The following is a 25,000-nucleotide window of genomic DNA, read 5'->3' as shown; positions in this document are numbered from 1 at the left end:
TTCACAATTTTTGTGAAGTCAATAACCAACAGATAGACGAGGATATTGTGTCACAACAAATAGCTCTAGAGAGGTTACAAGCAAACAATACCCTTGATCGATTGTACTCATTCAATACTGCAGAAGGAACAGGCACTAGAAACACTATCACATATTATTACAGAGAACATATCCCATATTGACTGTACAGTACGAATGGCACAACAACATCATTGGCTTTTTTGCAAGCAGGATTGCAATTTGTCAACTTGAAACATTGAAAAACTTGATATGTTTAGTTAATAAGCAGCAGTACGTAACCAATTGAAAGTGTAATTATTTGTGTAAATATGCAAATTTTTTAGCTACAATGACATTATGTTTGGAGACACACAAATGTGTGTGAGCTAGCTTGATTTTCAGACAGCATTATTATCACACAGACAACAGAACAATGTCTATCTTGATAACTGGAGCTTTTAATGCTTATAAACAGACAATTTGTTGTGTTAAATAACCATATCAGTAAGTACCAACAATTCATGGGTAACTCATGAAACAAAAATCACTGGATCTGTATTGAACAATGACAATCTCAACATTAATGAACAGTAACTAACATTTTGTTGTCTTTTCAGTTATAAAAAACAACTGTATAAATGTTTCAATAAACTAATGACTAAACCTGTAATATCTGTATTCTATATGCATTCAGTCAATGTATATCCCATGTAAGGACATCAAGAATAATCACATTAGCAAAAACAGCAATAGCAAGTCTTAAACTTGCAAAACATATCAGATAATAGCTTTTTAATTGCAAATGAAAGTTCTTATAAGAAAAGCCAAAATTTGTTTATGCAAAATAATTTGAAGGCTCCATGTCTCTTCAACTGAACTACCAAATTGAAAATATTTCACTTGTTAAAACAAAACATTGTGCTTAATTGCTTCATTTTTTTGCAACTGATGATACTGAGTTATAACGGTTTTTGATGGCTCCTTTATCCAATAGTAATACAAAGTCAAAAAAGAGGCATTGAAATATTCTAATATACTGAACTAGTGATTTGAGAATAGTTCTATATCAACTATTTCAGTTTCATGAAAACACCTGAACTATTTTATAAATCATTTTCAGAACAGAATGCATAATTGTAGCTCCAAATATGATAGCCTTTGTACTATTGATTGTTAGTACCATAGTGATTAGGATAACCCATATATTGTCCACAAGGGTAGTACGGCTGAGGAGGAGGAGAAAGAGGTGGAGTTGGGGGCTGGTTTTGGGCTAGGGCTGCTGCAATTCCATCACCAAGAGAACTGATGCAGTTTGTCGTCTTTGTTATTGACTCCTAAAGTTTTGTTTGATTTTTCAAAGATCTCCAGCATGTTTTTTTTCATCTGCATGTCTTCCTTAGCATTGTTCATCAATATTTGATCCCTTTGTACTTGTGATAATTTTTTTTCCATATGTTTTCTCTTGTTAACTACAAGTTTTGGTATACTGGAATGTGGAACTGACATTGGTGTTTCAGTGCAATAAGAATCACCAGTGGCACTGCTGTGTGGAGAATCTATAAACAAAACAGTTAATAAAAGCAAAAAAATAATTATTACCCTGTGTTAACCATATATTACAAGATCAAATACACAACTGCTCCTCTGAAGATTCTGTATGAATTGCCCTTTTCAACTAACTACAAAAATTTCTCTTTCTTAGAAATTAAAATTATAATAAGTGTGACAAAACTAAAAAAAAAAAAGAATTTTACTATAAATACAACAACATGTCTGTAACATTGTGAGGTTTTGTTGTCCCCATTCACAAGAAAATAAATCAATGTAGACAGATATAGACCTACTGGAGAAGAAATTTTGTCTTTTCAACTAGAAATTTACATGCTATTGTTATGTTATTTGATAAACTTCATATCATATATGACAATCAGAGGCTGAATTTGTAATGATAAATCCCCTCATTGGTTAAAATGCAGTTTTTCCCACAGAGTGTTAAAATAGCCTGAAAACTTACCTATTTCAAAAGAAAAACTTATAGTAAATAACATGTCAATAGTTATTGTATTCATCATAATACCTGCAGAGGACAAACTGTCGTCATAGCTCCTGGGTGAATCAGTTTCGTTGTCATTTTCATGAAGCCCCAAAATTGAATCTCCATCGATTCCAAATGACAAAGAAGTAGTTGCTGGCGAACCTCCCCAGATTTCTGCTAAAAGATCATAGTTCTCTTGGACAACACGGCTACTTCCACTTCTTGAACCGTTGCTGACAGCAGCTCGATAATCTTGCCTTAAGGCCTTGATTTTCTCCTTTACCCTACTCTACCCAGATTTGATTAACAACTTTTCGGCGTTTGTTTTCTTTGCAAAGGTCAGGTAAGTATCTTTATCCATGTCTTTTAATTCTACCTCCGATTCCGTTACGTTTTCTGGGCCAGAGTCATCAACATAATGTCGCGCCATAGAATTTCTTATCTGTGTATACATCGAGGAAAGATCCGCTTCAAAGTCAAGTCCTTTGAAGTCGCAGCTAGACTTGTACTCTTTCATATAAGCCAGGAGATCTTCTATCATTCTGGGTGACCATGTAAACTTCTTATTAACCTTTTGCTTTTTGGGGGCATTTGCCTCGTGCGTTGACGCTTTGCGTTTGGTTTTGGATAGTTGCTGGACATTTTCGACGTTCTCCGCAGAATTCTCGGTTCCCAAAAGACTATCAACATCTTCTCCATTATCTTCCGAGTCAGGAACGAGTTTTGTAAGCTGGTAACGGCGAAAATATTCACCTGGTTTGTAGCTAACACTAGCTGTGGACGCTGTTCCACTGTCCGCCATTTTGTTTCGCTGAGATGCCTGCGCTGTGTGTCAGCGGTATGACTGGACATAGCTCTACCCCTAGGGATAGCCCTAGGTTTTGCGTTTACATGGGCTAATGGCGGCAAAACTCGTCCCTACACAGTAGGGTCACGCTATCTTTCAGGTAGGGTAACCCTACCCCTAGGGTCATCCTACCGGGTAACGCTACTATGTAGGGGCACCCTCACTCATGTAAACAGGCCCTAAATATCACACCCTATGGTTATTCGAACCCGAATTGTGGAATGATATTACGCAATCAGCTATTGTGTTTTGAATGTCACGTCACTTTTTCATAAAAAAAAAAGCAGATGACAAACTGAGACGATAGTCCATAATACATGCGACTTGTAAACTGTGAAAAGGAGAAGTAGAGAGGTTGGAAAATTTCAAGTTCCATCGATGACAAACTTAACGTGGAGGATATTGTTGATCGTCACCATAGGGCTCACTGGCCAAGGAAATATTTGGCAGACAAAGAAAAATGTTTATGAAAGTAAGTTCACCTAAACATGCAGGGATCTCATCACACATTCAGAGTAGATCAAGTGCGAACATATATTGTGAAAACAACAGAGCCACATAACATTGATTATTCACAGGCTAAATGTATCGAACATACACGGAGAGAGCTTGCAAAAAAACAAAACAAAAAAAAAACAATGACAACGACTAAAAGGCAACCAACATTATATGAATATCATTGATTTTTATTAGCCAAGTCGACTCATGACGATCCAACAATTCACTTCAAAATAAAATTCCAGGTTATATTACAGGACTTACGGGAGAGGTGAGTCTGCAAGTCACTTGAGACCAAATTTCTCAGCAAAGATGAACACGTTTTTGTAATGATTCAGCGCTAAAAATTCCCACCCGCTACTTATTTTGTCAAAGGTAAATTGGTGGTATTTCAAACAGGCACTCATACCTTTACACGGCGTCGCCGGATACATTTTAGTAAGGGTTAAAAGGGTCATGTCACGTTTTTTTTCGCTATTAATTAAAAGCTTTCGCATGGGTTTTGCAAAGATTGTTTAAAGTGGAGACCCGTCGACTAGAGTTTCCGTAGGCCGTTCGGTCATGCACAATTTGTATGCTGAAATGGGATTTCGTTCATCGGATATTATAGGGCTTTCGTACATTCGTAGCTTGGTTTGTCTCCTGTTTAGAGGATCATCGTCAGGTATTGTTTTTTGTCTGTCGCTCAGTTGAGTGTTCGAGATATTTTTTGCCATTGAAGTAGGTTTTGAGGGTAGAATCTCCCCAACTCAGGTCGCTTTTCTCTATTCCTCCTCTTATTCCGAAGAATAACCAGTTGTTGAACTATAACGTGTTTATGAGTGCTTGAAGCAAAATTCTCGTTTTGTTTCATGTGTGTTGTGGGGGCTTTTTCCAAGAATAGAAATCCTTGTATACCGCAGTTTATATGATAAAACTAGTAGTTTCAATGTGAAAGTAGGTGCTGGCGTCAGAGCTTGAAGGGAAATACTGATAATACGATTTGAAATCAATGGTACAATAGGGGTTGGTGTGGCTTTTTGAAAGAGAATTACAAATTTTTCACCTAGTTTAGTTTTAAAGGGCCTCTGTGAAACAACAACAGAGCCCCAGAATTTTTTCTTGAGTTAAGAAGAGAACGTAAGAGATTCCAGAACTCGGTTTAAGAGACCCAGGAAACCTTCAGTAGATGTGTTTCCAGTGTGTCGTCAATGAGTTGTATCTAAATGTTATTATCCCAACCTCGTTCCCATGTCTGCAACTTATCCTTTGTTGGTCATCATATGGGACCGTCTATTATTTTCAGAGGGGGGGGGGGGGGGCTGTTGCAAATGGAGGGAGACTGTTGAATTTCTCCCGACCCTCCCCTTTTATGAAGCAGAACTTTCTTGACCGTCCCCCTTTTTGCCACTTACCCTCTTAAACTTACCTAAAGCGTGTGCATCAATTTTACAAGGGTTCCCTTTAATATTGCATGCGTAAAATGCATTGACCCTCCCCTTATTTGAAGCAGCTTCCCAACCCTGCAAATAATGGCCAGCCTTCAACGGAATTTATTGGTTTTTCCGTAAATTGAGAATGGTTAAATAGCAGATTGAGAGCATGTAAACACTAATTATTGTCACTAAAAAAAGATCTGTTGATAATATATTCGTTAATCCGAATTTAAAATATGGAAGATTTTAAGCAACCATAACTTTCTGAACAGCAAGAATGGATATTTTCATAGTTTGTTTGCAAAATTACAAATAATTAAAAGCTATTCTGTTGAATTTAAATTTGCAAATCATTTCTAGCAACAGCTAGTGGCTAAAACTTCTTCAATCAAAACCTTTCAAGTTATACTAAGAAATATGAACTATAACTGTAACTTGAACAACCAAATACAAAATTGGCTTTATTCTAACCAACAATAACTAATTTAACCGGAATAAAAAAAATTGTCGGAAATGAGACTAAAGAGTCTGCTATGTTCCGAAACTTTACGTTTTATTTTGTAAACCAACTTGATCTCCCTCTTCTTCACACCGTTCTCGTCTCACGCTCAGGTCTCTCTCATTTTAAATATATTATATGACCCTATTGTTCAATCATCTGTTACGTATCGAAAAAAATCAACCGGAAATCAATTAACGCTGAATAATCTCTCTAAAAATTCCAAGCAGCCCACAGGCTGAGTACTATTAGAACTTTCTTTGTATCAGTTTAAAGTATGACTTTAAAAATAGTAAAACCAGCACTTTGAATTGTCTGGGCGAGTACTATTAGAACTTTTCCTTGCATCAAATTAAAATGTAACTCAAACTCCAAACAGCCACTTGAGTTTGAAGTTGAATAGTTAGCTTCAACAAGCGATCCACATTTTGTTGAATGGTTAGCTTCAACCAGCGATCCACATTTTGTTGAATGGTTAGCTTCAACGAGCGATCCACATTGTGGATCTATGATTGCAAGCTTTTCTCTGCCTCAATAGGCAAATGTAACTCAGTGTACGAATTATTTACCTCAACGGGCAGAGATTTTAACTCGACGATCAAATTTAACGCCTCAACGGGCGAAGAATACTGTGGTTGATTTGCCTGTGGTACCGAAGTCGCTTTCAACATAAAGCAGGTTGGCTTCACACCTTCCTTCCTTTTCTCCCGAGACCAGCAAGCTGCAGTCGGCAGTTTACTCCGAATGGAAGCATTTTGCCTAATACTTTACTGCTGCTGAATGCACTGAGAAAAAATGATGTCTATGAGGTAGGACTTGATCAATATCTTGGCACCTCCATTCGCCGGCGAATCGGCAAAAATTGCTCATAATAGAGCAGCCAAACACATAAAAATCTCCTGTCTTCCTTGAGAGTCATCACTAAACCGTTCAAGACCTTGATGAATACTTCCACAAGCAATTAAAGACATCTATTTTAAAAACTCACCTCTTTATCGTGTCCTTAATTTCTAGCAGAGCGGGACGGCTGTACACAGCTGTTCTTCGAAATCGATCGATATCTCCACGTGCATTTTTACGTGATGTCATCACAAGCACCCCGAATATAAAAAAACGCAATCGACTGCGCATGTCTCCGATCTTATATCCGACAAATTCTGGCTTTTTCTCGCTATTGTAAAGAATAGGCTGCTGCCTCGCTAAGGCTTGCTAGCAATAGGAATAATTTAAGATAAAATATACGGTGATCCAAATGAAAAGTAGACGATCCCGTATTTCCAAGAAAGGGAATTAAACCGTGGAAGTCCTCCCCAATTTTTCCGTAAAATAGAACAATGGGTCCGCCATCTTTCATAAGATGAATGCATTCTCCACACTTCTACGGCCAGGCGAACGGTAAGAAATTTGCATATGAAATCCGCACATAACTCGTCCCTATGCTTCGCATATCCACGAGTAAAACTGACAAACTGGAAAAAGTAGGTGAGCATAGTCGCAGCTTGACTTACCCCTTTAAATGTGACGTTCACTATAGGTGCGTTGTCACAAACGCGTTAGATGCTATCTTCGTGACATGTTTCGCCAACAGGGTCTAAAAAACCTGGCCTTGCACGCATCACCAGCTTTTCTGATTATGTTCAGAGGTGTCCCTGACAATAACGACTTCCTCGTTTTCCAGGTTTTCAGAAGATCCCACCGACACAGGAAACCAAAGAATACCTCATGAAATATTTTCTGGATCGTCTGGACTACACAAGAGGAAAGCGATTCACTCCATATCACGACATTATTTTTATTCTTGACTCGTCCGAGTCCCTCTCCATGGAAAACTTTAATCTCAGTGTTGTAATAGCACAGAGGTTGGTGTCGAGGTTCGATCCTGACACACAATTTGCAGCAGTAGTATTTGGAGCCAATGCCACCATCAGCTTCAATTTTCATTTTGCCAGGGTAAGTTTTAGTTGTAATAACTTGTTGGGTAAGACAGAGTTTTACAAAGCAATGATTGATCCTTACTCATAAACTGGTATTGAAATGGAAGTAGGTAAAGACGAAAGATAAATGGCAGAAATGAGAACAAATGATAAATTTTCGGCATTTGATGAAATACATTTATTTATTGATTTAATCGCTTCGCCAACCGGCAGGGACACCGCAACAGCTTGCGCCAATTACTGCGGACCCAATAAACCCACCCATCCCACCCCAGGGGAGGACATCCATCACACAGTAATCTCGTGTGTGGGAAATTAACGTCTCCTACCCCAACCCTGCAGGAGACGGGACCTCCATTTATTCGTCCCTATCCGAGAAGACTAGAATATTACCATTTCTTGATGTTATAGAAAGGCAGCAAATTCTTCTCAATTAATTTAAGACCCTGATTGTTGGTCCGGCCGGGGCTCGAACCCTCGACCTCCCGTACAACAGTCTAGCGCTCTATCCATTGAGCTAACCGGGAGGCGTTTCTTAGTCCTGTGAGTGTGGCGTCCGAGATAAGCAATTCTAGCCTATATGGTTGTAAGCAATGATACTACAATATAATTTTTTACTTCTCAGGTTATCTCCCTCTTGGAAGTCGATTTCACTAAAATGTTATCAGCATTCATTTGTTTACACGATACAGAACAAGATTCCATTGAGCTGATTTTTTGTGTTGGGCGCGTAACATTTATCATGTCCATCCCAAAAGCAGACCTTAACATGAGGGATTGTCTTTGTCACGGGATCGTATCCGTCCATTTCTGCATTTAAACTCTCCTGACGCGAATTCGTTTTACGCTCTCGCCGTTTTTGCTGGTGTAATTAAGATCACCGCTAAAGTCGGTTTCATTACGCCATTTCGAATACAAACGACATGACCCTGTGTAATCTGTGCGAGGAATACATGCGTTTGAAGGACTTAAAGGAGTTTGCAGAGAGCGAGTGGCTCTGTAGAGAATGCCGACAACGCAAGTGCAAGTGATTTAGAATGTAAAGAAGCCCAAAACAAAGTAACAATTTTCCAAGGACTTAAGATTACAAATGTTGTAACCCATAACGCGAAACAAGTCGAAATGTCAGTCTTGCTAATTTAATGATGGAGAGAACTCCATGCTGTGGAGTTCTGGCGGTGCCATGACACCGCCACAACAAGAGAGAAAAACCACAAAAGGGTACATTGAGTCAGGAATCCAATGATGTATGTGGTTGACAATGTCGCAGAGCAAAAGCTGAGTTTGCCCTAAAATACTGAAACTGGTTCATGCGAACATTCTTTATGAAACAGTCAATGACGAGGGAGGGTCCTGAAAAGAAAATTGCTCTAAACTCATAATAGCATGACGTTACTAGGCGTAGCGCTGGCTGAAACCTGATGTGCATCAGCTCAACAAAGTTCCAGCTTCGGGGGATTCGAGCCTTTTAATTAACTTATTTTCTACTACTTAAATACTTTAATCTCACCGTTCCTAATTCATCAAATTTGCCAGGTATTGGCGTTCTAACTCAATGAACGTAATCGTAGTCATGTCAAACTGTCGAACTTAATTGATCTAAAGATGTCTTTTCTAATCCATGTGTTTTTCTTTCCTTTATCCGGTTTTTTTTTTTTTTCGCATTAATCATGCAGGTAGCAGTTGAGAGCCTCGGTAAAGTGGGATATCAAGGGGGAAAGAGAAACACCTTAGATGCATTACAAGCCGCACAAAATATGCTCTTACTCAACCGCAGATCAGGAGTGCGCGACGGCAGTCGTAAAAGAGTGCTTCTTGTGACCACAGGGCCGTGTGCGCGCAATCTTAATGAGGCGATCACACTTCAGAGGCTGATTTGGGCAGCGATGCAAATTAAAAGCCTGGGAGCTGAAGTGTTTGTTGCTGCTGTCGGTGACAGAATTCCCAGAATTGAAGAACTGCTTTTAATTCCAAGTTCTACCGACGTGCATTTCTATCGTGTTGCCAGTATGACGGCATTTAAGAGTTTAGTGGATGAGATTCCTGTCCATATCGTTTACCAAGATGGTCAGTAGGTTGCACAGTGTTCACTTATATCATTGGCTGTGTCTAATGACTTGTGTTAGGGTCTCACAAAATCCTTGGCTTTACTTTAAGTAGAGATGCTCTCAGGTGAATGGAAAGAGGATGATGCTTTTCTTAACTGCACAAAAGAGATCCTATTTTACCAGTATCTGAAAAGTAGCATGTTGTTTTTAGGTTATTTTTTCGTTGTTCTTTGGTACTAACTCACCAGACGGATATGGTTTAGTGGTATAAACTCCTGGATGTATCGTAAAAGTTCTCGATAAAAGGATTATGAACTTCTTCAGCCGATATGGTTGACTTAATAAGCTAATTGCCACGGGAAACGAAGCAGTTGTTTGGAATTGCTTTTTACGAATCGTTCCAGTCAAATCAAAATTTGAGGGTAGTTATAGTAGATCTTAGTGGTAAAAGGTTTCAAACAACCTATCTGTCGTAGCTTCTGAAGGAACAACTCAGTACTTTTTCAACTCAGATCCTTCACAATGGACTGGTTTGAGCGGGTGATTAAATGTCTTATTTGTGGTCATTTCTCTCAGCAGCAGTGAGGCGCCTTGGCTTGGGTCGATAAATTAACGATTTATTAACCTCATCGTCTCCCCTTTCTCTCAGCTTTGCGTATATCGGATAGAGGCGTTTAGGCTGGCTGAATACTCCTACGAAAGTGTGTGTTTAATTGTAATAAAGAATTCTTTATTGATTTGTCATTGTCTTAATTACGCCTTGCGGTTCTCCGGGTAATTTCGCTTTATCTAATTTTCAAAAATTGATCACTTAGGTCAACCAAACCTAATTTTTACTTAAATCTGCATGTCTTATCAATTTTCAAGAGGAAATACGGAGATAGAACGATTAATCGGTTCAGCGCTAGGAGGTCGGGGGAGGAGTTGGGAAGGGAACATATCAACCGTCTGGCAAAAGTGTTATGAAATGAAACGGTACCCATCCTTCCTATTCCATCTTTTCCGCGGAATGGAGAACACTTGAAAGACGACATAGAGTAGTGAACAGTTTTGAAACTTAATGCGTTTACTCGGAATCGATCAAATAAACCTTTCAGTTACAGTAAATTTTTTCGCATTAAACTTTTTTGCACTATTTTTGTGCCCTTAACTTTTTCACATTAAATTTTTTTGTATTAAACCTTTCATAACAATTTTTTTTCTTTTTTGGATTAAAATTTTTTGCCTGATTGTTAGGAGGAGCATATGTCAGATGGGTTTTATCCGTTTTATCAACTAATTTGATATATCAGTTGATGACGTTGATAGCTGACGAGGAGATAACGTTGGAAAAGTCAGTTTTAAAAACTCTCCAAATTATCTTGTAATAGGCTCCACTAACGCGGCACCAAGTTTCTTTAAAATCTTTCCACCTTAATGAAATCAATAGAGTACAGATGGTTCTATACTTACCACTTATTGCCAATTTTAATTACCTTACGCAAGAAATAGTTGAGGTAACGACACAAAAAATAAATGACTAAATAAACATAAATGAAAGCAAAGTTTCTAAAGAAACTGTGGTCCTGCGTCGGTGGGGGTAACGAGGTAATTTGGTAATATCAACTAAGTTGAAATTGTAAATTGACCACTGTAAAGAGTTAAAAAGCTGACGTTTCGAGCGTTGGCCCTTCGTCTTCTCGAAATGTCAGCTTTTTAACTCTTTACGGTGGCCAGTTTACAATTTCAACTTAGTTGATATTACCAAATTACCCCCCAAAAATTATGTTTATTCTATGAGTTAACCACGGAGTTTGTCCACGCACTTTAGATAAATTAACGCCCTTGAGAAAGTCCTCTTTAAAGCTAAAGTATAGGAAAGAAGGTTTCGGTGATTGTGGACGGGAAGGTACTATTGAGACGAAATAACTTGGGCATTTAGTTAGTTACGTAGTCATTCTTATCTTATTCTAGTTTTCATCCTTATATTATGTTATTTTGACAGGACCCCATTGATAACAGTGCTCCTGCACTAAGGGCTATCCTGTGTAAATATTCGTTATTATTATTATTATTATTATTATTATTATTATTATCTCTCATGTCAAATAATACTTGCGGAGAAAGGAAAAAGAGTTTGAAAGAGTTTACTTTATTCCCCTCTTGGGTATATGAGTTGCAATTGAATCAACAATACATTAATTTCTCAGCGGTGCACATTTTCCTCTCCATTACAGCCTTTCTTGGCAATTCTCACATTGTTGCTCTTTACGAATAATCCTCCCTTCATCCGCCGTCTTAACTCTTGTATCGTTGTTTGGTGACCACAGACCTGCCTTTCGGTCCTTTTTGCCAGCCTTTCTATGCTACCTTGTTGATTCCTAGCGCTCTCGAAGACTTTTATTAGTCGGGCGACCGAGTAGAGGTTTCCCATCGGGTTTCTCCACAAAACTCCGTCGCGTACAATGGGGAATACCGCAGACACGTAATAATAAAGGCGCAACCTTTTTTCTACGATTCAAAGATCGCGGATATGTCGAATGTGTTAACAATTCGTGTCATCTTTTCTTCGCTCAAACATACAGACCCACAGACCGTTCGCGGTAGACCCACTCTAAAAGGTGGCGCGTGTAATGAGCGTATATTTCGAACCGGTCGTTCCGGGAACTCAAGATAGTAAGTGAATCAAATGATTTAGCGAAGGTCTCTCTAGAATCAAACCAGAAATCAAATGAGTTATCAGTCAACACTGAAATGTGGATGTGGACAGAGTGACAGGAGAACATTTGCTGATAAACACAAGGTGCCTCGTGATCAAACTCTGGGAAACGACAACAAAGATGCCATGTTGGACTTTCATCAGTGAGGATAAAAGTAATTGTTATATTTATGTGTCCTGTATCGTGATTACTAAGCTTACATTTGTTATGCTTTTGCTCAAAGAGAGTATATTATCCGCTGTTATTTTTCTGTTCGTTCCATTAGTTATGTCGCTCTTGTGCGAATATAAAATTCACGTTTTTGTTATGCAGGAATGTTTGTTTGGTACCAAATAACGCGATGTCAAACGAATGTGATGATGTATAATTTGGACAAAGTAGCGCCATGCTTAGAACAAAAGTGTGACGAATCAGTTGTGTGCACAACAAAATGATGTTGCAAAAGAAGTAGAATATGCAAAAGAATTCAGATCTCGTCATGCGGTGTTTGTTAATCGTTGTGATATTAACAGTGGTGAGTACCATGTGCGAAGACGATTCGATCGTGAGCAGAGCAGAATGCCAGTAAAAAAACCTAGAATTTAAGCTTTCACGTAAAAACAAAGGAATAAAGAAACTGATGTGTGGGGGAATTCTTGAAAACATTCCTATCTCATCAAAAATGTATTGCTATATCAAATACAGAGTTAGAAAAAGGAGCAGTAATGACAATATTAAGTTTGTACAAAAGATGAGAAAGAAACGGCATTCTAAACAGTCAACACTGAATCGAAAATTGTTGAATTGTAGAGACTCTGAGCAAATATCTATCTTTGTATAGCTGTAATACATAAACAAGTGAGTACAAGAATGCAAGCCACAGATGTCATTGTGCTACACTGAATCTGTGCAATGACATTGAAACAAATTGTGGGTCTCCTATACATGGTAGTGATCCTATTCTAACAATCAAGGCACCATATAGTCAAGGTGATATTATGTACTTTGATGGAAATGCTGGAAAACAATGTGTTGCTATGAGTTTGATTGCTCTGATTTATAATAAGATAAAAGGAGTACATACCTGGTACAAATTTTGGAGATGGGTAATAAATTGTATTCAGCATTGTCATGATGTACAGGGCAGTTGTATTTAATGCAAACAGAATTACTGTCAATGATTTATTTGTCTGAGAAAAATTATCAGCTTAAGTGAAGTGAAAGCTACACTGGTAATCTACATTATTGTGATTCAATAATTGAGGAATATCAGTACAGTATGTCTACAGAAAGGACTTTTGAATCACTCATGTCACAAAATTACTCTTCATTTATTCTGACAGAAGAATGTAAACAGTGTCAGTATCTATTGTACTGATAATGGGAGTTATAAGATATTTGATTCTCATACAAGAGACGAATATGGTAGACGGAAGCCATCCCTCAGGTACATGTGTACTATTAGAAGTACCATTTATACAGGGCTTAGTACAGTATTTCCAGACTATAGACTCCCTCAATGACAATTATGAACTCAGAGGAGTGCAAATAAGTACATATGAAATAACTGCAGTGAACAGTTTGAGAGAAGAACACAACTGCTCTTGTAAACAGTGCTCTGCTGTAGGACTTTATGCAATGTGTTACTCAGTAGCAAAGTCTTGTAGTTATATCGCATCAACAGGCATCTAAAAAGGGCAGATTTATAGATGTAAAGATGAAATAAACAATTTTTGATATCAGAGAAAAATCGAGTCCCATCTGGAAACTCGATTTTTCTCTGATTTATACACGAGTCTTAATATTTGTGAAGCTAAGATATCAGTCCAAATTAAAGCTCATAGCTATGGGATGTTGTCCAGTGGTTTAAACAATACAAAAAAGAAAGTTGGAAAACTTAATTTTCAACAACTACAGGGGAAATAAAGGGTTTCTATTGTGGCTTGCAAGTTACTGTTAGGTATTACTTGTATTTTTCAACAAACAGTCAGAGCAAAGTACATGTTCTCCTTGACCTATGAAGATACTTGTGAACCTGCAATACAACAAATAAAAATAAGTGGTATACCATCATTAGTACAAGCTATTTCTAACATTGTTACAAAGAAACTTAAAACAGGTATTATTCACCACGAAATGCAATTTTTGTCTTGCACATCTAACATGGACCTTCATCAAATCAGACACCTACAGAAGCACAGACGAAAATATAGTTATGATAATTTGGAACCCGCTCCAAAAATGAAAAGACAGATATATTTTAGAAACAAAATCAAATTCAAAGTTAGACAACAGCACAAGAGTGGGTCAATCCCAACTATTGATATCTGCATTAATTCAAAGAGAAAATCAGGGAAGGTCCTTACTGGTATGTTGTGTATACAATGTTTTCACGATGAAATATACTTCCTTGCTTTCAGACCATTACGATTACGATTTCATAATATATCTTTTTTAACACACGCATCAATTGGCATGTACTTATCACCCTTGGGAAGGGGAACTCCTTAAATAAAAAGGACTGGGGTGCTCGTTGTACCTTTTAGGGGTTAAAAAAGGTGGGCTTGGTACCCCTTAGGCTGTTTAGTCTCAAAAGGTCCACAGCAGCAGCTCCTGTGATACCTTTTAGGGTATTGCACCAAAAATATGTGATAGTGCGTTGTTGTAGAATTGGTGTCTTTCAGGGATGAAAAAAAATTTATGCTACGCCCACGAACCAGGACCTTGGTACCTCTTAGTATTTCTTTTAGAACTTCTGCGCACCACGAATGGTCAACACTCATAACAGCACGTCTACCTTTAGCCCGACTTGCGATCTTGGATCGTCCTGTTTTTTATCTATTTATTTAAAAATTTGCTAACGGCAGGTGAATTTACAATAGGACAAGGTTGTCCTCTACTAGGTAAATTACCTTACCCTATCCCCTAAAAGCAGACAGAATTGAAACCCAACCCACTTACAGGCCCCCATGCTAAAAGACAAAAAAAAAATAAAACGAGACAAAACCATAGAAAAAAAACACAGTTGTTTAACATGTACAAGAATTAAGAGCATTGGAACGACGACATTTTACACAAACTAATTTAAAGGAACGGATGTGTCTTGATGGAACACTTTACTGAGTCTTAGATAATAGATGCACTTTAGTTTTTGACGAAAGACGGTAGTTCCTTTTGTGCTCTTTTGTTATCTGGTAAGGCGTTCCAGATGTTACAGATTCTTACAAAAAAGGAATCTCTATAAAGTGAGGTTTTAGCTTTCTTAGTTTTGAGAAAAAGACCAGAGGCGTCACGGCGCGAGCGCCCACTACAAAACTCAAAGAAGTCGTTTCTTTCAGATCAATTAAACCTAATTTGCATTTAAAGAGAAAGACAATGTCTAGATATTCCAGCCAATAGTTCAGGGGAAGTAAGTTCAGTTTTAAAAGACGTTCCTTGTGAAAGAGGCCAGGATCTTTATCGTGTGGCTCTGCGCTGGATATTTTCGATCTCGACCATTAATGTGGGAGATTAGAGTGCCCACGGTAGCAGAGATGTGATCTTACCAGTGATAGATATAGGGTCTTCACAATGTCTCTTTTGAAGTATTTTAAACAGTTACGTTTAATAAAACCCATCATGCGATTGGCTTTTGCAACAACTGAAGATATATGGTCTGTCCATTTCAGGTCATCACTTCAATAACTCCCAGATCCGTAGCAGATTTGACAACATTAAGCTCAGTCCTCAATATAGAGAACGATCTTTCTGGGCTTATCCGTTTTCTTGATGTTCTTAGATTTGAGCGTTTTGGTGGCTGGAAATAAAGTTAGTAGGAGACCAGTTGGTTAGACTATCAAGATTTCCTTGGCTGGCAGTAAAATCACTGTTGACATTTTGGATTACTTTAAGTCCTTTGAAGTCATCCGCGAACATTGCCATTGTGCAGTGACTTATAACACTTGGCAGGTCGTTAACGTACACTAAGAACAGGATGGGTCCTAGTATGGATCCTTGAGGGACACCAGCCTTTAACGGGTTCCAGTTTTAGAAAGATCCATTGATGACCACGCACTAGTAGTAATAATAGGGAGCTTAAGCAGGAGAGACTTCGGGGACGACGCCGCAGTCAGATCCCCGACGGCCTGGGTCTGACGTCGTCGATCTCCCGCCAAATTTTAATTTGTTAAGCACGGATGCTGTTTTGCCAGGACGCGGCCATCCTCTGTTCCTGATATACTTTTGTTTCTGTTCCGGTTATGGCCAGTTTTAAAGAGTTTCGTCAGACACTTCTTCTCTACTACGATGCTGATCTTATTAGTGATGAGGATTTTATAATCTTGTGCGACTCGTTTTCCTCGCGAAATCCAGATTTTGCTTATGATTCGTACGTTTGCTTTGACATGGATAACATGAACGACGACGAATGCATAGCCGAATTTAGAGTGAGGAAAAGGGATCTTCCAACACTGGCTCAAGTTCTTAGAATTCCACCGTCATTTCAACTTTCTCAGAGGAGCATTGTAGATGGTATGGAAGGCCTGTGTATGCTCTTAAAGCGACTTACATATCCTTGTAGATATGGAGACCTCATTAACCGTTTTGGACGTCCAGTTCCCGTTTTGAGTATGGCTACAAATCATGTTCTTGATTACATTTACAATACTCACAATCATCTCATAACACGATGGAATCACACAATGCTGACCCCTCATGCTCTAGAAGTATACGCAGAAACTATCCATGGAAAGGGGGCCACATTGCAGAACTGTTTTGGATTTGTGGACGGAACTGTGCGACCTATAGCTCGACCAGATGAACACCAACGTATCATGTATAATGGACATAAGCGAGTACAGCTTTAAAATTCCAGTCGCTCACCCTACCGAATGGACTGATTGGTAACCTATATGGACCTGTAGGTAAGTGAAAAATTTTTTCCTTTGGTTAGATTTTCCGTCTCTAAAACTTTTCTATTAAAATCGAACATTCACCTCTCACCAGTTCATAGCTCACGGTGCATTCTTGCAAACAGCTCCTGCTCTATTTTACTCTAAAGTAAACTTACAAACAGCCTTTCAATTTGTAGACTGAATGAAAATATACGCAGATCTGAAACATTTTGATGCAACATACAAGAGGTGTGAAATGGCTAAAATAACAATAAAAAAGTCACGTAAGGGAAAATGAAAAGTTCTCAATTCTACCTGTACCCTACAGCAGTGTTGTAGAAGTTATTGTTTCACATGGTATTTTGACCAATCCCTTGTAATGCCAAAACCAAAAATGTCATTCGTAACCAAAGCCTGTATATTATTAGAAAATAGGTCACTTGAAACAGATTGACCTAACTTCATCTATCAGTAAGCAATATATATCTCTTTGGAGGTTTTTATTAAGGTATTTTCTTTTTCTTCTAGAGGGAAAGAAGCATGATGCCAGTATGCTCAGAGATTCTGGACTTCTACAAGATCTTGAACAATACGCATTTTCAACTACAGGAAAGGCAATGTGCATTTATGGTGACCCTGCCTACCCCCTAAGGGTTCACCTGCAGGGTCCCTTCAGAGATGCTCACCTCACCCCTCAGAAGCAGCTCTAGCTTTACAAGCAGTCAATGAGCTCTGTACGAACATCGGTTGAATGGCTATTTGCAGATGTCCAAAACTACTTTAAATTTATAGACTTCAAGAAAAATCTCAAAGTGGGGCTCAGTAGTGTTGGTAAAATGAATGTAGTATCTGCCTTACTGCAGAATGCCCTTACATGTTTATATGGAAGTGAAACCTCGCAGTATTTTGGGCTAAATCCCTCAAGCCTGCAAGATTATTTTGTTTACTTCATGACTTTTTTTTAATAAGAGAAGCCTTGTATGAACCTTAGAAAAAAGGGAAATCTCTTATTCAAACGCAAGTCAGTAAAACCTCCAAGTTAAACTTGAATTACTATTTTGTAAAATTTATTGACTCTCTAATTAAAAAAAAAATGTTTGCTGAATTCTTTGGGGATTGTAGTATTCTGCTGGGTATCAAAACTATAAAGACCATGTGTAACAAAAATGACTGTAAAATACAGTGGGCTCAGTCTTTAGCTATGGTTGTGCCTTCAGTACTCCTCACCTGACTGGTGTGGAGTACTGCAAGCACATCCAGGCATCCATGGTTGGAGACTGAGCTTATAATAAAGTAACACTGAATGTATTACTTTTCCACACTTGTCATCCTGGTGTGACATTAATGAAAACAATTTATTATTATTAATAATATTTTTATTTTGTAAATTTCAAAGCTGTACAGGGAACTCAACTCTAACAGTGGTTAAGGAACTGGCTTGAAAGGAAAATATTGTTTCCTTGTAATAAAAGGAGAAAAAATATCTCACTTTGTCTGTCAATAAAACAAAACGCCTTGATGTAAGTGACACAACAAAATTGCTTAGCACCATAAAAATCATATTGAAATATTAGAGGCCTTAAAGCCAGGCAGAGAATACGACATCTTGATTTAATTTTCAATAATATGTTCAACTTCTAAGAATATACAACATGGCACTCAAACAGCATTACTGAACTATTTTCTTTTCCACAGGGTGAACCATATACAGCAGAATACTTTAATTCGTACAATACAATATCCTGTTTTCTTAGGAATCTTTTTTGCTTGCAAATTTTTCAAACAAAGCAAGTATTGCTTGTGATTGTTGTTGTTGTTGGGTTAGAATGGACTGCATGGTTTGGAGTTGTTGCTGCTGAAGCCTCTCCTGCTGTCTGTGCTGCTCTTGCTGTTGTCTTTGCTGATTCTGGCGTTGCTGCTGGATCATCTGCAGCATGTCTTGCTGCATTTTAAGTTGCTGTTCAGACAAATGGGCAATTCTTCCCTCCTCTTGCTTTTTCAGTTCTATTTCCTCTTTCCTTAAAGCAATTTCCTGCTTTGACATCTCTTGTAGGTAGCCCACAGCATTAGCAATGCTCTTTCTGCTCTTTTTGGGCCGAGCATCCTCGTTGCTATCCTTTCTTTTCTGGCTCTCACTCAATTTCTCCATGGCTTTTAACCTCATTTTCTGTGCACTCTCTTTTTCTGCTTTCACTTTTTTCTTTTTAGTTTCATCTTCCTCTTCTGCCACTTCTTCTTTCTCACAAATTTCCTCAAGCATTACATCTATTTCAGTCATTTCAGGATCTATTCCACTAGCTATCTCCTCTGACTTAATTTTTTGCTTGTACTTCTGCAGCAAAAGCTTCAAACGATCTCTTAGGGATTTTGGTGCACCAATAAATTTACAGCTGGATACTTCATTCAACTTTTCAGCAATTTTTGACCAAATTTTTCCCCTTTCAGAGCTACCTTTGCAAGTGGAATAGAGATCTGAGCCAAGAACTTCTCTTAAAAATATGGCATCATGCTCCGGTTTCCACTGCATTACTCTAAAAATAAAAGAAAAAAAATCTCATACTTTCTAACCGTTATCTAAAAACGGCTTTATCGATGGTTAATGAAGGGTGACCAAAGTTATCCATGGTGACTGCACCAGAAAAACTGCACAAAACTTTTCTTATTCACCAACGCATGATGGTAAATAAAGATAACCTCAGTAAACCGAAAAATATAAGTTATTTCGCATGGACAAGCAGATAATGAAATAGCAACACAAGTTTCTATTTAATCATATATTAGCTTTCTATTATTTTTTGGTGCAATATCTAGGTTATTTCTCATTCGCAGATAAAATATTTCCTAATAAGCTTACTTACGATCTGGGGGAAGGTGTGGTGCTTGTTGCATCCATCTCCGTGGCCATTTTTATCTTCCAAAAACTGTTTCAAAAAGGCAGAAACTGCTCTTAAACTAAACTAAAAATATAATTTCACATCTATTGAAATCGTGGGAACCACAAAGAAAAGTTGAAAAAAAACTACAAAAGCCATTAAATCTCATAAATCTCTCACATTTTCACGACGCCGTCAAATACTTAAAACTCACGTCGCCGCCGGAAGGAGGACGTCGTTTGTCGGAGGTATGTCATGCGCAATGGAGCTAGTCCCAGTCTCAACTGCTCGTTGACGGCGGCGTCGTCGGGAAAAGTCCTCCTGGTTAAGCTCCTAAATAGGCACTTTAGCTCACTCACATTTTCTCATCTACTTTATCGACCATTTCACGTTAATTTAACGACAATCGTCAAATTATCGAACTTAGGCGTTAAGTTTACCATCTTTAAAGGTAAATCACAGATCAACGCTCTCACTCATTGCTTGAAGTCTTTTTCAACCCACGAGTCGTGAAATGAAATACTAAAAGTTGCACTAACATTACTCTTCTTTTAAAACTACCTTCGGTGAAACAGGATTGTCATTTAAATTTACAATTCTATTAAGATTATCAGTAAAATAGATTCGTAATTCTTGAATCCTTTTCGAATCGATTTGGCTGAAACTGAGTCTCATAGGTACAAATTCAAATGGATATGACAGTTCATAATTATCAACGCTAAATCGATCTAGTACATCTGATCTCACAACATCAACCAAACTATTAGAAATGATATTTTTACGCATAAAAATATTATCAACAGATCGTGTTATATTAGGTACTTTGTCACCATAGGTGGTTGTAGTGATGATCTTTTTATCAAAACCGATAAGGTCAGCAAACTCACCAGTTCTCACATCAAGTTGATAGTTTTGTTCAAGAGTAATCAACACTCTATACAACGATGGAACAAATTGTAGAGTGATACCTGTCTTTGAATGACCATCTGATTCGAGTTCTCGCTGTATATGAGAATTCAATTCTTCATACGAAAAATTACCATTCGGAAGTGTTATAGTATGCCACGTTTTACCTGAATCATGACTAAATTTTAATTCATTATTGTCAAAGTTGTCACTCACATTACACCAACTGTATGACATTGATATCGAGTCGAGAGCTAAATAGTAGTCTCTGTTTTTATCTAATTCTAGCGCTGGAGTAAAGCGTATATTGAAATCATGACTTTTTGAGTTGCCAGTTCCTTTTAATGAAGTGATAAAAGTAGTTCTGTTTGTGTCATTATGAATTATTTTTTGCACTTCCATTGTTAATAACTCAAGTGTTTTTTTATAAATACATATAATTTTTTTTTTAATTTTTCCAAGTTTCAACAAGTGATCGAGAATTTCTGAGATCTCATTTCGCACCACTATACTCGTATTACCAGCATGTCGACTCAGTGTTAACATTTTCAGTCTCTCTAACAAATCTTCTGGTTTTGAAAAAATAGCACCACCATGAAGCTGTCTAAGTTGTTTCTGTTTTTTTTTTTTAATACCACTACCTTTACTAATAATTGACTTATTTTTATTTTTATCTCTGATAAGTTTTTTATACTTTGACAATAGTTTAAGATCATACAACGCGTCTTTATATTCTTGTTTATTATCACTGTTAGTGAAACCACCCTTTTTTCCTTTAAGGTGTTTGATCATTTCACGAAGACTTATCAAATTTATTAAAATCTAACGTTTCATTCATTAGTGCCTTCATTATATCAGATGGCGCTGCTAATTCATATTCTATTAATCTTGCAATTTCATCTGGTTTAAAATCTTTATTTACATCTGCTTTGAATGTTATTGGGGCTGGTAGAGTTGGAAGACATGGAGTTGCTGTTAACGCTGTAGTCAGCAACACGTTTTGATTTTCTGTGAATGTTTCAGTGAGTTTATCTTGTTTGTCATCGATCGTTTTTTTTCACGTCTTTTACCTCGCTGACGATAGGTTGGAATAACTCTTCTCGTTTCACCTTTATATTCTGTTGTTTATCACTATTTTAAACAATAGAGTGTATCTGTCGAGGAACTATCGGCTGATAGTTGCCCCTTGGAAATTTGATGTTCTTAAAACAAATATGCTAGTTTTAAGAACATCAAATTTCCAAGGGGCAACTATCAGACCGATAGTTCCGAGACATAAACACTCTATTGTTTTTATTGTTCACCACTAAATTTTCTTCCGCGCCTACAGCTTGTCACAAATGTCAACAATTCGCAACCGTACATTGGCTAAATAATACGTTATACCTGTCAGAATTGAAAAGTCACTGTTTTTCCAATCTGCCTAACTTCGCGGCCGTCAAACTATTCAAAACTTTTCACGGATGACTACTATCAATCCAGGTATTTTCCGCGGACGGGCACTATCCATCCGGGTATATTCCGCGGGCGGGCACTAGGGGCTGATAGTGTCTCTCCAAGGATGAACACTATCGTGTCACGTGATCGATTTAAACCAATAAGAACCGGAGAAAATTTAGTGGTGAACTTTAAAGTCTTTTAGTGCCTCATTAAAATTTTTGTCATGGCTTCAACCCTCATTCCACTTTCAAGTCTTTTTCTATATTTTTCAATATCCATTTTAATTATAACAAACAAAAATATTATATTGAATTTTGATAAAAAATGCCACGGCAAGGACGATATCGACATGAAAATGGTAAAATTGTTTATTACAACATTGAAGGGGGGAGAATATATGATATTGCGAAAAAAGTAGTAACAAAACTAACAGGTAAAACAGAAAAGAAAATTGCGAAAAAGGCTGCTGAAAAAGCTTTTGAAAAGGGAGCTGAGGAGGTTGGTAAAAAGACAGGACAATAATTGGAGAAAAATTTATAGTAAATTAAACAGTGATCCCAGGTCATCCAGTAACATCACTCCATCAACTACAAGTGAGAAAGAAAGTGACAAGAAGGTAGATGAAGAAGCTATTAAAATATTACAAACACTTAAAAAATCTGAACTACAGACTGGTTGAACCAGACGTCATTTATTCACAAACATTCAACGAATTGTTGAAATTAGATTGATAAATTAAAAAAAATAAATAAATAAAACAAATAAATGCCGTTTCGATATTCAGAACAACATTGCAAAAAATACGATTATTTGAATTTTAATCTAGACAATCCACTCACAACTCCTGCAAATGGAAATTATCAAAAAAAGGGTGGTTACTCATTTGGCGTAAACACTACCGATGAATCAGATCCACTCGATTGGTACAATGCATATTTCGAGGTTAACTTGAAAATAAACAAGAAAACAGACGCTGCATCCTACGGTGCAGCCGGTGCAGCTGCAACTATAAACGGTGGTTTTGGAATTACAGATTATTGTCAAATTTGATGGTACAACAGTTCTCGACTCACAAAACACGAATCACGTAATCAATATAAAAAATCTCACAGAATTTACAGATACGTATAGCAGTAAAGTAGGGCCTTCTATGTTTCACTTTCCTGATACAAATACCACAGCAGATATTACAAAGTATGCGACAGTCGCAGTTGCTGCAGGAGGTGGAAATGTAACACCATCAGAGCGTGCACAGTATAATGAAGGGTTTTCTAAAAGACAAAAACTTCTTAACGCTGGTAACTCAGTTAATTTCATACTTCCACTAAATCGTTTCGGCTTTTTTGATTCATTTGAAGATAAAATCAGCACGAATGGTAAAGTCACTATTGAAGTGAGGTTTGAAAGTGGTGATAATGTTATATTTAGATCAGATGCAACAGTAGGTAGATATATCATCGACAAATTTGTTTTGTGGGTACCAAAAATGACACTAACTGATAAAGGTAGGGAAACATTTCTACAAGATTACCTAAAACCCCAAACATGGGAATATCTCAATGAAGAGATTTTTATTACTCCACCACTACAGGTACGAAGTGGAGATTTTAATATTACAAACGCTATCAGAAAACCAAGGCATGTTTTTGTCTGGGTTCTCGATTATACAAAGCTAAATGAACAAGAACAGAATCTGTTTATATTTGACACTTACAACATTGCAAACGCTCGAACCATAACCAATGCTCGACTGAAGTTTGGTAATGGAACATTTTACCCTGAAGAAGATTTGGATATGACTGATCAAAAAGTTAGAGCATATAGACAGTTGATTCAATACAACAAGTCTATCAATGATCATCTGTCTGCCCCATTCATCGATGTAGATTTGTTTGAAAAACTATATGGTACTTTGTATTTTGACTTGACACGGCAAGATGAAAGTCTCAAGATGGTGTGGTTTCTCCACAACTCAATTTCCAACTTAATGATAATCCTAATGCAGAATTTTACATGTATGCATTAGTCCTTAGCGAACAAGAAATCCACATCGAAAGAAAAAGTGGAAAATCAATTATCAGAAAATAGAAAATCACACAACGTTGTCATCTAAAAATTTTTTATTATATGTTCATATAATAAAACACAATGCCGACATATCATTCACATGATGTGAAATTATCTGAAAATCAAAAACTAAAATTGGTGAAAGCTCTCGATATGGGATCGCCTTTGACTATTCGCCTCTCGTATACCGAATTAATCGGTCCAGATCAATTGATGTTGACAAAACTCAGATTAATAAGATCCGAAAGGCTAAGAAGCTTAGAAAAGGTGTTGACATCAAAATAAGTAAAACACAGATAGGTAAAGTTGTTCAAGAAGGTGGGAGTTCATTCTCATCACTAGTTAGTCTTGGAGCAAAGCTTGTACCCAAGGTTATGAAATTAGCTACGAAAGCTCTCCCAGGTTTAGCAACTGGTGCTACAACAAGTTTGGGTAATTTTGCAATGGATAAAATTCTCGGCTCTGGTCAAGTGGGAGGTTTCTTGATTCCAAATTTTAAAATTCAGCAACTTATTGCTCATAAACATTTACTGACAGTGAAGCAAAAACAAGACACGTTAAATGCTCTTCAATCAGGTGGAAATTTATACATCAAACCAACAGTAAAACAGCGTGGTGGTTTTCTCGGAACGCTGCTTGCCTCTATTGCTGCACCATTACTTCTGAACGTACTGACTGGACAAGGTATGCAAAATAGACCGATTGGAAATAAGAATGGAAGAGGTGTGCAAAATAGACCGATTGGTAATAAGAATGGAGAGACATGCAAAATAGACCATATTCTGATCAATTTCTACCCTATTATTCACCACCAATTGTATCAACAATCGGAAGGGGGGTCCAAAAAAAAAATTGTCAGGCGAGGGATTGTTGTTCAGGAAAAACTCCC

The 25,000-nt window shown here is 37.5% G+C and overlaps 4 protein-coding genes and 1 pseudogene across 6 annotated transcripts in view; 3 read left to right on the top strand and 2 right to left on the bottom strand.

Moving 5' to 3' along the window:
- Positions 1-445, top strand: part of LOC111331160 (uncharacterized) — a 1,706-nt gene extending 1,261 nt beyond the window's left edge. Inside the window, exon 1 of the mRNA XM_022936217.2 lies at positions 1-445. This exon is cut by the window's left edge and continues 1,261 nt beyond it. Coding sequence (XP_022791952.2) covers positions 1-182 — 182 coding nt within the window. The 3' untranslated portion in view covers positions 183-445.
- On the bottom strand, positions 439-3,009 carry LOC148720121 (uncharacterized). Its single transcript, XM_088738651.1, has 2 exons — positions 2,078-3,009; positions 439-1,556 (listed from the first exon to the last, which is right to left on the bottom strand). The coding sequence occupies exon 1, from the start codon at positions 2,835-2,837 to the stop codon at positions 2,325-2,327; it is 513 nt and encodes a 170-aa protein (XP_088594777.1). The 5' UTR covers positions 2,838-3,009; the 3' UTR covers positions 439-1,556; positions 2,078-2,324.
- A 124-nt stretch (positions 3,010-3,133) lies between these two features.
- On the top strand, positions 3,134-10,013 carry LOC111320650 (von Willebrand factor A domain-containing protein 2). Its single transcript, XM_022923305.2, has 3 exons — positions 3,134-3,354; positions 6,973-7,244; positions 8,905-10,013. Exons 1-3 carry the CDS (start codon positions 3,261-3,263, stop codon positions 9,301-9,303), a joined length of 765 nt encoding a protein of 254 aa, XP_022779040.1. The 5' UTR covers positions 3,134-3,260; the 3' UTR covers positions 9,304-10,013.
- A 1,702-nt stretch (positions 10,014-11,715) lies between these two features.
- Positions 11,716-17,930, top strand: LOC111320654 (uncharacterized; annotated as a pseudogene). The gene is made up of 2 exons (XR_002693887.2): positions 11,716-12,129; positions 15,623-17,930. The product of XR_002693887.2 is annotated as an uncharacterized LOC111320654 (transcript).
- Positions 17,931-18,179: 249 nt separating this feature from the next.
- Positions 18,180-23,889, bottom strand: LOC111320653 (uncharacterized). Of its 2 annotated transcripts, XM_088738648.1 has the most exons (3): positions 19,879-23,889; positions 19,684-19,746; positions 18,180-19,356 (listed from the first exon to the last, which is right to left on the bottom strand). In XM_088738648.1, the coding sequence occupies exons 2-3, from the start codon at positions 19,728-19,730 to the stop codon at positions 18,576-18,578; spliced, it is 828 nt and encodes a 275-aa protein (XP_088594774.1). In that variant the 5' UTR covers positions 19,731-19,746; positions 19,879-23,889; the 3' UTR covers positions 18,180-18,575. The 2 variants fall into 2 exon arrangements, with proteins under 2 accessions (XP_088594774.1, XP_088594773.1); XM_088738647.1 differs by having other exon boundaries at positions 19,684-23,887.
- Positions 23,890-25,000: the final 1,111 nt, after the last annotated feature.

The sequence above is a fragment of the Stylophora pistillata genome, chromosome 11 (assembly GCF_964205215.1).
Source record: "Stylophora pistillata chromosome 11, jaStyPist1.2, whole genome shotgun sequence".
Taxonomy (NCBI): domain Eukaryota; kingdom Metazoa; phylum Cnidaria; class Anthozoa; order Scleractinia; family Pocilloporidae; genus Stylophora; species Stylophora pistillata.
The sequence above is the reverse complement of the archived record's forward strand: the minus strand, read 5'-3'. Positions and strand labels throughout refer to the sequence as shown.

What these genes read in the sequence shown, in the direction of transcription:
- LOC148720121 (XM_088738651.1), bottom strand. Translation starts at nt 2,837, where the DNA reads ATGGCGGACAGTGGAACAGCGTCCACAGCTAGTGTTAGCTACAAACCA.
- LOC111320650 (XM_022923305.2), top strand. Translation starts at nt 3,261, where the DNA reads ATGACAAACTTAACGTGGAGGATATTGTTGATCGTCACCATAGGGCTC. An exon ending in AAAGAAAAATGTTTATGAAA is followed by an intron (nt 3,355 to 6,972) that starts GTAAGTTCACCT and finishes CTCGTTTTCCAG; the next exon opens with GTTTTCAGAAGATCCCACCG. An exon ending in TCAATTTTCATTTTGCCAGG is followed by an intron (nt 7,245 to 8,904) that starts GTAAGTTTTAGT and finishes TTAATCATGCAG; the next exon opens with GTAGCAGTTGAGAGCCTCGG.
- LOC111320653 (XM_088738648.1), bottom strand. Translation starts at nt 19,730, where the DNA reads ATGGCCACGGAGATGGATGCAACAAGCACCACACCTTCCCCCAGATC. An exon ending in ACCACACCTTCCCCCAGATC is followed by an intron (nt 19,357 to 19,683) that starts GTAAGTAAGCTT and finishes TTTTATTTTTAG; the next exon opens with AGTAATGCAGTGGAAACCGG.